This window comes from Cyanistes caeruleus, chromosome 2, assembly GCF_971803275.1.
Source record: "Cyanistes caeruleus chromosome 2, bCyaCae1.hap1.1, whole genome shotgun sequence".
NCBI classification, from domain to species: Eukaryota; Metazoa; Chordata; class Aves; order Passeriformes; family Paridae; genus Cyanistes; species Cyanistes caeruleus.
The window spans coordinates 44,528,708-44,542,092 of NC_141702.1; the positions used below are offsets into that span (position 1 = coordinate 44,528,708).

Genomic DNA, 13,385 nt, shown 5'->3' on the forward strand with positions numbered 1-13,385 from the left:
GTCAGTGGGCCAGCACTCATGGATTCCCTTACCAGAGAAAAATGGAGGGAACTGGACCACCGTGCAAATTGCTGTTTTAAGTTCCCTAAGGGGATAAATGGGGATAAAGTACTAGTAATTACGAAAAATTGTGACAAAATCCTTTAAAAAGCCTCTCTTCTCTTGTAAGCCATTTAAAATTTTGAGCATGAGTCTTAGCCATCCCTGTCATTTCACATTGCCTCTGCAGATCCATTGCTGCTGTGGTTTGTCACACCCGGTGCTGTTGTTTGTGTCACACCACGTTACCAATGTCATCTAGCACGGGCAGGCTGGCACAACCTCACAGCATGCAGGCATCAGCTGTGGCCTCTCACAAAAAAATATCATATTAATACAATGCAACACAACAGCGAAGTGTCGGGGAGGCCATTGGGAATTTTGCTTTCTCATCACTGCTGCTATTAATGCCGTGTATAATTTTGCAGCCAAAAACCAAACCAGACCTCAAACCAGCCAATTCCCCGCTGCTTTGGGAGCAAATGTTGCATGGTGAAGGATTGCAGAATTCCTTGGAATATGCTCTTTGGAGGGTTTGTTTGACAGCCTTGAATTTAATTTAAAGAGCTGAATTTTGGTTTAAGACATACAGCTGGTCTGGAGAGCAGCTTAAATCATGGCTAAAAGCAAGGGTGGATGAGAGAGTGTTGGGGGAATGGTTTGAAGTGTTTCCATCTGCTGTGGAGCCAAATGCAAGACTCATTCCCTGGTCTCAGGTTCCCCAAGAGGGGTAAAGAGAGACTAGCCAGAAATGGAGCTGAGGGGAAAGTTGTGCCCCGGATGGTGCAGGGGAGCTGCCTGTCTGTGTTCCTGTGGCATGCTCACACAAATGTCACAGCCACACGCTGGTGCCCTCAACCCAAAGCTGGCCCTTCCACAGAAAGCTGGTTCACACCACCCTCCCACGTGCAGAGGGACATGTTTGACTGTGGGGTGAGGGGAAGAATGGATGGACAGGTAGGGGAGCTTTAAATTGCTGCCCAAGTAAATCTGACTACCAAACACCAGAACTGTGTTGGGCAGTGTAATCACCTGCCTCGTGTCCAAATGAAAGTGAAAAAGGTGACACAGTGGTGGTGGGGAAAAGAAAAGGTCCTTTTACATGAGTTAATGCTTGTCACCCAGCCTCAAAAACATAGAAACACTTTCTTCTGTAGGCATAAGGTTTTCAGATGAAGATGGCACTGCAGAGAAATATTAAGGATCTCTGCACAGAGAGGCAGGCAGTAGCACAGCAAGGAGCACAGCTGAAGCCTCCTGCCTCCTGTTACTGCTTCCCCAACTATTTGAGCCACAGGCCACCATCAGGCTCCAAAATCATTATTTTTAATGCAAATCCAATTCATGTTCTTTTCACCAGTGTCCTGATATTTGTATTTCGCCTAATTTGTGCTGACTATATTTCAATCCTTCCTTCCACTGCTTGTCTTCACAGCCTTCTGTGAGGATCCCTGACGTGGAAGTGAAGCTTTTGGGGCAGGTGATGGCGTGATGAGGGACAAAGCAGCGGGGCTTTCAGGACCAGCCAGGAAACAGGCTGACATCCAGGGTTTGGGCATGGGGCAATCCATGTGGCAATGGAGAAAAGCCCTTATCCCCAGGGTAATCTCTGCCACCCGCCACAGATACCTTGAAACAGCCTCAGAGAGGGACTGAGCCACCAGTTCTTGCCCAAGTCAGTTCAGATGGAAGACAAGCCTGGCCTGGGCTCTGCCAGGGAGGGATGAGCATCACAGAGGGTTGCCACCCATTCAGGACCATGCTGGATCCTGGCCTTGAGCCGCTGCCCCTTTGCGTCCTGTGGCTCCCTGGCACAGCCAGCCCAGCAACCCTGTGCTGGGCATGAGGGAACACATCTCTCTGCCTCTCTCCATCCACCACCAACATTAATAAACTCCCACAGATCGTCATTTTATTTCAAGCATTACCCCGTAATTTAAATAATTCGATTCTTTAAACAATTACATTCAATTACCTTCAGACTTCCATGAAATCAGAAAGCATTCAGAGTAAGTGAGAAAGGAAATCAAACATCCCAAAACAACATGAATGTGTGCAGGCTGACCTGCTATTTGGGCAGATGATGGGGGTGGGGCTTGGAGCGTGTCTTTGCACCTGCCTGCCGGGGTGACATTCACCCTGCCAGTCCCTGCAGCACACAGAAGATATCGGCAGCTTTTTGGGGGCAGCCGCCTGCCCAGGTGATGCCCTGTATGTGATTTTCCCCTGCATCTTTATTAGGCATTTCAGTTTAACAAGATTTTCGCCCATGAATCTTTCCGGATGATGAATCAATCCCGTGACACCCGCCCCGACCCTCCTCGACCCTGACACGCTTGCACAGACACTGTTGGTTAAGTTATGATGGAGTCCGGTTTAAGGGAATGAATTTAAACAATTACCTTAATTACAAGAGCAGGATCATCTTTCAAGAAAGAGGTTCTCCAGGGAGGACAGCTGCTGAGAAGTCATTTAGACGCATGAACCTTTGAAAACAGCGGTGAGAGGAGCTGCGACTCCTGCCCTGGCTGCGATCGCTCCCTGCTCGCACCCCCGCTCCTTCCAGCTCGCCCGGCAAAGAAGGCGATGCGGGGTAACCAGGCAAGCCCCAGGCTGCCAGGACCCCACAGCTCCCGCTGTCACGCCCTGCCCAGCCCGGGGATGGAGGTCACCTTTTGTTTGGGCTCGTTGCTAAGCGGGAGCAGAGCCGCAGAGACTTCAGACGCGCTCCGGCAGTCGGCTCAGGAGGATGAGATGGGAATTATGCACCTGCCTGAGGCAAAGAGAAACCCCAGGTTTAAGCCTGACAGCAGCCGGGATGGGCAAGGAGTGGCAGGAAACAGGAGCCCCATCCTGCTCAGACCCCCAGCCAGCCCAGCCCGTGCCCACTGACCACCCCACGGCCCCCTTTGCCCCCGGGACGGGCTCCGGACCGGCTCTGCCTCCTCCAGCCCTGCAGCAGCCCCTGCAAGGTCACCCAGCTGCCTCCCTGCCCCAGCTCACTGCTCGCTTGAGGACATGATTATTTCCCAAATCACTAAACATCGGGAGCAGCTTTGTAATTTGCTTGCTTCTTTATTACATTTATTGATTTTAAAATATTTTAACGGCTCGTTTATTGCTGTGTTAAAGAGCTCAGAAAGGCAATAAAGTCACACAGCATCCTTAGTGATAAAAGAAATAATCCCTTGAGCTGCCAAAATCGTGCCTTCTCCTTCCCTTCTGAGCTTCTTTCAAGCAAAAAAAAAAAAAAAAAAAACAACTCTGAGAGGAACTGTGACCAAAAGGGCAAGTGCCTGGGCAAAATCCCATGCACCTAAGAGTAGGTAGGTAGAACAAAATGAAATAAGCTGTAGCCAAAACAGCAACCTGCTGCAGCTTCAAAGCAACCTGCTGCAGATTAAAAAACAAAGAAACCTTATTCATCCCCGAGTTCAAGGTGCTTGACACACGTTGTCATTCATTAAATGTTTGTTTATACAACTAAGGTGACTTCCCATGGACCATCTCTCTCTGGCCAGGGTCAGGGATGCTAAAACAGAGGTGAGCCTCCAGGTCCCGAGCAAGGACCTCCCATCGATGCTTCCTAGGCTGTAAAACACTAGCTTGCTTATCTGCAAATATTTAGGAGCCCTGCTCTCCCTTCCAACCCTGGGCCCACTTCCCCCCTTGTACATCACCCTGGGGCATCAGCCATTCAGCAGCTTCCCCCGTGCTATGGGCAGCCTAGCAAGCCCCCCTGTGGAGGGGCAGAAGGGGGATGGCCCCTCATGGACCCATCTTTGAGCATCTCTCTCAAATAATTTGTCTCAAACAGCCTCACTTTCTGCAGTAGAGATAACTGGGTCTGAGCAGTAATTAAATAAAAAAAAATCCTCCAGGTGAGGGGTTTTGTTCCTCGGATTGCTCTTGTGTTTCTGCAGTCATTTCCATCCCAGAGCCTCCCCAGGCACTTAACCAATTAAACACCTACAGCCTGGCAGCTGCTGGAAGCTCCTGGCTCTGCAGCAAGCGGTCCTGGCCAGCAAGGACCAGTCCTGTGTGAAGTGCCACTGGATGTCTTTGACCAGCCCCCATTTCAGCAGGAGGGCAGCACAGATGCCTGTGCTCTGCTTCCCTCTGTGCCTGGCCCTGCCTGAGATGCTGGGATGCCCTTGCTGCACGGATGTGAATAAAAGAGAAGAAATGGCAAGCTGCTGTTCAGAGGAGGAGGTGGGGGAGAGGGACGCTCTCCCTCTCCAGCAGTGACTACAGTGCATGCCATGCCCTTGTGTGAGCTCTTTCCCTACAGCTTAGGGCAGGATCACACCCTCTCCAGCCTCCTCTCTTCCTTTAGCCTCGGAAAACTGGTCTGGCACTAGGAAAGCAGATGTAATTCCCCACCATTTCCCCCTCTCAAAAAAAAAAAAAAAAAAAGACACTTTTGAGAACAAGGTAGCACACATACTCTGAAAGAAATAGTGTAAAAGATGTAGGCAGGTAACGTTAATAGGCAATGCACATCACACCTGAGGGGATTGAAGGCCAAGAAAACTATTCCTAGCCAGGGATTCAGTCCCAAAAGTCATTTAGTAGTCAGTAAGACCACTGCAAGGAAGAAACTATGCTTCCACCAGAATCCTCCGCAGCAGCCACTGCCCAGCCGTGTCACAGGGAAAGCTGTTCTTCCCCAGACTAAACACTTGCTCACACACCAGAGAGACAGGAAAGACAAGGTGTGATGGTGCCATCTCCTGCCTCCTGCCAGAGGAGCACTGCATCTCATTAACAGGATGGGCTCAGCTGCCACCCTCAAGCAAAGCTCATCAGAGAGAAAGACATTGGTAGCAATTTCATATAATAAAATTTTATCAAATGTCCAAGTCCAGTAGGTTTTATTTTCTTCCATAGCAAAAAGAGCAGTAAAGATATATGTCTCCATATAAGCTGTGTTTGCATATTCCTTTTCCTAATTCAATAAAAAAATAAAATCGGTTGCAATCCAAATTCACTGTAATTATCTCTGTTTTTCTCTTGGCAAGTGCTATTTTTAGTCAATACGCATGCATAGCCATACTATAGCATAGCTATTTTTTAAATTACATATGCCAGCATAGTTTATAGATTTTAATTTGCCAGGGAGTTGGATAGCCATCAGCAGCCAGGAGCTGTATGTTGTTTGCATACAAACTCAGTCAAGAAACTTCCCTACAGCATCTGCTTGTACAACTGAGGAGGGGCAGACCCTCCTTGGGAGCCAAACCTCGGGACAGCTTAGAGCCTGTGGAACCAAGGGCTCTTGGAGGAGGGAAGGGGAGCCTGGGTGGAAGAGGGTACAGCAGTGATGAGCATGGATTTAGGAGCAGAAATGCAGCGCTACACTTGCCAAAAACCTGACAGATGGGCACATGGGACAGGTCAAAGCACTGCCTCTGACACCAGTCACAAAAGCCTTTTTCTGCTCAGGGTGCATCTGCATGTCCCCAGGAGGGAAAGCAGAGATCCCTCTGCAGAAACACACTGGAGGTCAGTGGTGATGGGGAGAGGCCTAGGGTGCCCCAGCACAAGGGGTGTGATACCTGTGAGCAGAGCCAGGCCTGGCTGAAATGCAGCTGTGCAGCTGCCAGGCAGCTCTGGTGACTACAGATGTTTGCCTCACTAAGGAAAATGACACCATCTCTTAGCCATACACCAACTTCCTTCAACAAAAAATAGTACTAGCAGAGATCAGAAATATACCAAAATTTCAGCACTCAGCTTCAGAGGACAATCTGTATCTGGATTTTATTTTACTGTGTGGTGGGGAAGTACTTTAGCTGTAGTTTAACCCCAAATCACCCCAAAATTTCATGAAATTCAGAATCCCAGGACAGACTCTGTTGTCCTCCATCCACACATACCTCTGCAGAGACTTGTTGGATCCTGTCACAGGTGGGCAGATAAAGGTGATTTGAACTCCTCAAGTGATCTCTGCTGCATGCCAGAGAAGGCTTCTCTTTTTCAGATGTGGAATAGCTGCCAACAGAAAAAAAAGGGGAAAAAACACCCCTCAGTAACAAAACATACTTCCCAGGGGTATTCTGAGCTAGCTGATTAATTGCTTGCATGCTAAACTTCAGAAATCTTATTGTGGTTATAAAATTAATCTAATTTTAGCAGTGATATCTTTCAAATAAAAGGCTTAATTTTAGGGTTTTCCTCTTATTTTCCCTCTGCTATTTTGACACGTACATCATTTCTGAGGCTGGCATGATGTGCATACCAAAAAGCCTTGCCTGTGTCTAACAAGCTGAACTATTTTATTATTGCCTAGCCTGCAACCTCGCATCTACAGAGACCTGGCTTACAAAGGCTGGTGTCAGCTTCCACATCAGTGCCGTTGTAATGTTTAACACCGAGCACTAACATAAAGATTCAAAGCAGAGTGGTGATTAATTGCTGTCACTCCTGCGTGTCTCCCAGGCTCACATTTGACCAAGAGGTCCATGCTTCCCTTTTAAGACACAGTGGGGTTCGAAGAATATTGCTCTTTTGTTTTAATGGGCTTTTAGCAGCGAGCACGGAGGATGCTGTGCTGGGCAGTGCTGTCCGGGAGTGTGCGGCCAGCTGGAGCTGATCCCCAGCTGCTGCCCAGCACTGACACTCCAGTGACACCCCACAGGCACCACTCAAGGCATCAGACTTGGAAGAAGAGGTTAGAGGCACACTATGCAGGCATAATGTCAGCATTGATGTTGTAAGGAGGCATGGACTGGTCAAACCAAGCTGCTTTCATCTCAATTTTTTATCTTTTAAGCCTTCAGCTTCTCCGAGCTCATAACAAAGATGATCCCCCTGACCTTGCCACCCATCCCTCTCTCTCCTTGTCTCACTGCTCCCACAGTGCTCAGTGCAGCACCCTGCCTGTTGCTGTGTGCCTGGCAGAGCCAGCTCCAGCGACACTGCAAGGGGAACAGCATCACTGCACTGGCACCCAGCCCCCTGCTCCAACATCCCCTGTCCAAGAGACAATCCTTCACGTGGTGGGGGCCACCATCCTGACTTCCATGACTACCAGGCAAGAACAACAGTGGGGAGAAGAGGTTCTTCTGTTCATCTGTAAGAGCCTGACCCCTCCTGTGACTGGTTCTCAGGATGGGGGTGGGCTGGGGGACAAGTAGGTGACACAGACTGCTTGCACCCCACTGGAAGGTCCAGCCCCATCTGCCTGCCTGATCACCTCTGAGTCTTATGAGCTTGCTGAGAGGTGGGACAGAAGAAGGATGAAGAGCCTATGTATAGTCATCTCCATATTTCAGAAAACCTGTAACTTTTAGTGTACTTACTATAGATTAAATATGAATTTGAATGTAAAATATAATGGGACAGCTTTTCATCTTTTGAATGAATCCCTCCTCAATCCCGACTGAAGGAAGGAAGTAAAAAAAATAAAAGAGAGATCAAATACACCTAACAAATCTACATCAGGAGGGAACCATAAAAAGATACAACCAAGATAAAACCTTATGTGGGGAAGTTAACCGCAAAGAGTAAATCCTCATAACTTCAGGAAGAAGTACCTGCATGCAGCAGCCCCTTCTGCCCCAGGATGTCAGAGAGCTAATGATGTTAATGAGGTTGCTCAAATTGCCTCGCGATGGGAGGCTGACACCCACTGCCTTGTACATGAGGCCAAGAGAGCAACAGGCTCTCTGAAGTCTGAATTGATGCAGAGGGACCTGCACAGCTGGGCCATGTGGGTGCACCAACAGCTGGCTGCAAAATGAAGCAAGAGCTGTCTCATTTCAAGGGACCAAACTGATTGTCATCTTGGGCCTCCAAATCTCACCTCCCTGTCATGGTCTGTGTCTATTTTACGGCCATTATAACCTAATCTCAGGCAGTGTGATTTACACACAGTAATTAATGGAGCTTCAGTGGTGAGGAAATTGGTCATTCAATTTGAGTTTAATTTACTGCATGTGCATACATTAGGAAGCACAAATTCCATAGCTGTGATCTGAGCATGGAGAAAGGGTTGTGTGTTGGGAAGGAAAAAATAAAACACTCAGTAAACAATTCACCACTGGCCTTTCACACCACCCGCTCTGCAAGCCTCTCCTCGATGGGAGCACGACACACAAATAAACCTGGACATCTCAGTTTGGATGCTTGGAGGTGGAAGGCAAAGACTCACTGTCACTGCTGCAGGAAGCATCCCCCTGGCATATTGGTGAGTATGGCCTCATTCTGACCCCTGCTTACGTTTGGGTGTGCTTCCATCAGAGAGGGCAGAGTGGGTTGATGGAGTTCAGTGGTATAGGGTATAAAGGCTACAAAAGATGCTGTGTCTGTGGCATAAACGTCAACAACTCCAGTGAAGGAATCGCACCTTAAAGGGAGGACAAACTTTCACAGCAAAGGCAGCACCGCATTTTCAGCTACCTTAAGTTAAAGGTGGCCTCATACCAGCCTGGACTTTGGAGCACCTAATAACCACACCCCAGCAGAGCCAAAAGCAATGCCTGGGTGATCCTCACTGGCCCATGAGGGACCAGGAATGCCCCAGAGGGATTTGGGCTCTTTTAGCTCAGAGACTACCCTGCAGGAGGCACCTACAAGATGTCCAGCTCTTCCAGGGTCTCTCCCCTGAATGCCTCCAGCCATGAAGCATCTAGCTATGTTGCTTGCCTAAAAAGAAAAGCACTCACACCTTATTTTAAAGGTGGATGAATTAAAAACAGTTACTCAAGGTGGTCTGTGCAGCTTCCTTTGTGCTGCTAAATTCCACACATGCACTGTAAATGTAATGTCTTCCCTGTTTAATGATTAGAGCATGTGTGTAAGCCTTCCATGTATGTGGAAGGCTTACACACAGTGAAAGGTTGAAAATTATTCAGTGCTTCCTGATTCAGCAAACATTAGAAATCAAATTCTAGGTAGAGTGTACACAATTTGGCTTTAAACTATTATCATTAGCTTTACAATCCATCGTGCTAATCAGATTTATTAGCAGGTTTCATTGACAGTGATAGTTCTGTTATTGAACTGAACAAAAAATACACACAATTTTGGCACAAAATTATTTCTACCAACTCAATAGTGTCTGCTGGCTCAAGCTGCAGCTTAAAACAAAAGATCATCGCATGAGAGAAATTAGGTGCAACCATGAATATCAATAGACGTAGTGTGACCAATTTTGATATCTCAGCTAGAGTTTGATACTGAACACGAGCCACCCAGTTCCCTCTTCTCTGCATTCCAAACTAGCACCTGCTTTTATCCAGCACTTGGGTGCTCTGCCAAGCCCTCAACAAGCCCTGAGAAAAGAGGTATTAAAGATGCTGCTGCCAGGGGCAATTTTTCATGTTTCTCAGCACATTATTTAAAACTTGAGTGATGATGGCATGCTGTGGGTACCCACAAGGCACCCCAGGTACCCCATAAATCAGCTCTTCAAGGTAGGGGCAGCCCCACAGTGGAACCACCTCAGGTACCTCCCTTTGCAGAGCTTAAAACACAGCTGAAGTGCAGATACCTTCACAATGATCATCGTCTACACACACACTCCTAAAAACTAATGTAAAGCAATGTTTAAGTCTAAAAATGGACTCATTAACACCCCAATTACTGCTAAGAAAGGAAGCGCTGCCTTCCTCAGGCTTTTATTTTAAAATAAATTCAATAACAATAATACACTAATCCCAATATTAAAATGGGTCACCTTCAGTAGGTTTGAAATGGTATGGGGGGGTTGGGGGAAAACAAATCACAGAGAAACATAAAGAAATCAATAGTTTCTTGAAAAGGAAAAAAGCAGATCAAAGAAACTTCCATCTAAGCCCTTTTCCCCTCCAGAAAAGGAAAGCACAAAACTAAAGCTACAGCTCAAATACGATAGGTATCCCCTGGAAAAATCCTAGGGTTTCCTGAAGAAATCCATGCCCCTGCCTCCCCCTGCTGAGCGTGGCCAGGAACTGCTCCTTGAGAAAAGCATCTTTTCTTCCACTACAGCTCAGGGGTTTCCCCACTTACAGACATTTGCCAGTTATTAAACCACTTAATTTAATATTAATCAACCATTGTCAATGCTTGGTGGGAGGGGGAGGCAGAAGTTTAAATCATTTCACACAAAACACCCGAGAGAAAACATGACTTTTATAACTTCTTCCTTTTAGCTACACTTAACCAACAAGCAACATTTAGCAGCCTAAATCTAACTCATGGTGCCTCCCTCTACTAACTGCAGTCACAGCACCCTGCACCCATCCTTGAGCTGGAGCAGGAAGAGCAGGGACACTCACACTGCATCATCCTCCTGCCTGTCCCAGCCAAGTCCCATTTTTACCCCTTGGAAGCGCCACAAGCCCTCAAGGTATTTGCAGCATCTTTGCTTGGGAGGACAGTCGGGCTCAGCACAGTTGCCTCCCCTCTGGCCTAGAACAAGGGGCTATAAAAAGGAGGAGAACAGCAAAAGGGCAGAAACGAATCTGGTCAGGCTGGAAGAACAAATAGCTGCTTCCCAGTTATGCTTGAGTCACTATTACCCAGGGAGTGCAGCAGGAAAGCAGATTTTATTTCCAGAACTTTCTTTTTTTTGGTTCTTCAGTGACTAGTCCAGAGCTTCAGAACACCTAGGTAGAAAACTGGCTAGATTGATTCCTAAACCCTATCAAAAAGTGAGGCTTATACAACAGTGAATGCAAAATACTGCTCCTTCCTGTAAAATTTTACCCATCTGGTAACTGCTATTCAGGAGGAAGTTGATCAATGATTGAATGACAATTCATATTGTTAATTAAAATTAGTTATTAATGGACACACCAGGCAACAGAAGACCAACAACTCAATAATGTTGGGCAGCTGCAGTTGGGTGGTGTTAATTGTGTGAAGCTCTTCAATATCTCCTTGGCTCCCTTCTGCATCTCTCTTGGGAGGTGTTATAAAACCATGCACAACTACATAGCTGCTATTTGCATGAGAAAAAGTATCAGCATGCCATTCTCACATTATCAAGATTTCCAATACCACCACAATTTCTCTCCTCACAATTTTTACTAAGTTACCTTAACTATACAAGAGACACATCTTTGAAGTAGATTTAGCCTTTGTTTGCTCAACAGAATCGTCCCCAGTTTGCAGACCTAAAGTGTTATCCCAGCTGTCACCTTCAATCTTCAAGGAACCAGTTCAGCATTCAGACCAGGGACATGATTTTATTTTTTTTTTAATAATTTTGATGCATCACATCTTGCCAGTGTATACCTTGACTGCAAAATTTAGGGATTAGTGGTCAGAGTGCAGCCCAACCCACACAGAATTCTCTTATTATCAACCCTACTTCCTGACTCATCACTCTCCTAACAACTGCAGACTTTCACTATGAGTTGTTCAGTCATCTTAGCATTCACCTTGGCTACTCGCTTGAGGAAGAGTCATCAGACTCCTTCTTACAAGTTCTCCCACCAGCACAGAATTTGGCTCAAAAGCCTATGGAATACAACTGGAGCTTTTGTGTTGCTATTTCTCTGCTGTATTTTGCAAGTTAGAACTGGAGTTAAAAGGCATCAAGTGTACGAGCCATTTAACTGAAACCTAGCCTTCATTCTTGAGTTTGAACACAGGACACTGCTTATGGTTTACAAGTTTTTTCTGCATAATGTGCACTTCAGAAGTACTTTGAAAAATACCATAATCTCATTAGAACACCTTCAAATTTTATTTGTATCTATTATAATTACAAAGAATATAACAATATAAATTTTAACTTAAAGTGACAACCCTTTCTAACAAACAAGGTCACAAATTAGTGTGCACCTATTCTGGCCTTGGGCAATTTTTATAGGATGGAAATTTTCCTGCATGAGAATTTGTCATATTTTACAGCATTGTATTTTCATAGTATTTTTCAATACACAGGAACAGAAATAGATCTATTCCTACTTGCAGAACACTCATAAGTATTTCTGAAGTATAGAAATGCAACATTTCATTTGTTTGATTGAGAGGAAGAAAAGGAAGAAAAGGAATCCATCCATGGCTTTTGTCAAGTCTCATAGAATGCACTAATAGCCCTGATGCTCTCCTCCCTGAATTTATTCTCTAATTAGACTTGAATTTTCTTTTTCTTTAAAAGTGGTAGGAACAGAATCACCATCTTGTTTACAACCTTGCAGAAGAGTAAGGTAGGAAAAAAAATAAAACCAAAACAACAAACCAACAACCTCAGACAAAGATGCACACTATTACAAATGTAAACAGCCATCAAATTGTCCAGTTTATTGATGGGAATTGAAAACTGATACAAAACATGCCCTCTCTGCATGTTGTATTTAACCCTTAAAATGTTTCTGACGGTGTCAGGTAGATTCAGAATTAAGAATATACTTCGGCTTTCAGCATGTACCTTTCATAAAGGTATTACACAAAAGCCACTAACTTACATAACATGTGGTCCCAAAATTACTTACAGACATTCTGTTTATCAAAAGACTCAGATCTCCTGCTGATCTGATGAAATAAAGGCTTAAAAATGTTTTAAGCCATTAATAAGTATCCTATGGCAGAGTCAAGAAAGTTCATGATTTCCATTATAATCTCGGGCATAAAAAGGCAACAGTCCTAAAAAAGCAGCCCTCTGGAATATATGGAATGTGGCAATGGATATAATGCCAATTTGTAATGATCAAGTTAAGTAAAACAGATTCTTAAAGCTATGAATGATGTGAGCAGTATCACAGCAAAATAGTTAATGAATACCACAGAACCAATCAAGTTTGAAAGTTGAGCAAATGTTTTTTCAATCAACAGAGATTGGTAATGTCAAATATACAAAAACATTTTCTAAAATAAATTCCTAATGCAGAAAAATTGATTGAAAGTTTGCTCCTAGCTAATAGTACCTTTTATTTAAATTGGACCCTAAATTCATCAGACAATACATAGCCCACACTTTTGGACATTTATAATAAAAAAGCTTTTATTTTCAATTGAAACAAATGCACCATCCTGCACTTTGAAGGCTATAATGAGCCATAAGCATATTCCAAGGTGTATCAATGGCAACATATTTGTTTCACCTCCACTGAGAAGTTACATAATGCACTCTTAATTGGTAAAGAAAATTTAAACTCAGCCTTCTCAAAGCTTCTGTACTGTGTTTCTTGGTTAATTGTACAAGTTCCACAGTCAGACCAAGAGATTGCACTGTGTGCAGATATTGTAGTCAATCAATAGTTTGTTTAATCGTCATCTTCCTCCTCTTCCTCTTCCTCCTCAAAACTGTCTTCAAAGCCTTCACTGTCTTCCTGGTCCTCATCACCTTCTATTGCTGTATCCCACTGTGGGTGATTTTCTGGCACTGGTTTTGCTTCATGAACTTCCAGCTG

At 45.1% G+C, this 13,385-nt stretch overlaps 1 protein-coding gene across 1 annotated transcript in view; it reads right to left on the reverse strand.

Moving 5' to 3' along the window:
- Positions 1–12,251: 12,251 nt before the first annotated feature.
- SEC63 (SEC63 protein translocation regulator) overlaps positions 12,252–13,385 on the reverse strand; it is a 59,780-nt gene continuing 58,646 nt past the window's right edge. The window contains exon 21 of the mRNA XM_086876727.1: positions 12,252–13,382. Coding sequence (XP_086732853.1) covers positions 13,239–13,382 — 144 coding nt within the window. The 3' untranslated portion in view covers positions 12,252–13,238. The remainder of the gene's footprint in view (positions 13,383–13,385) is intronic.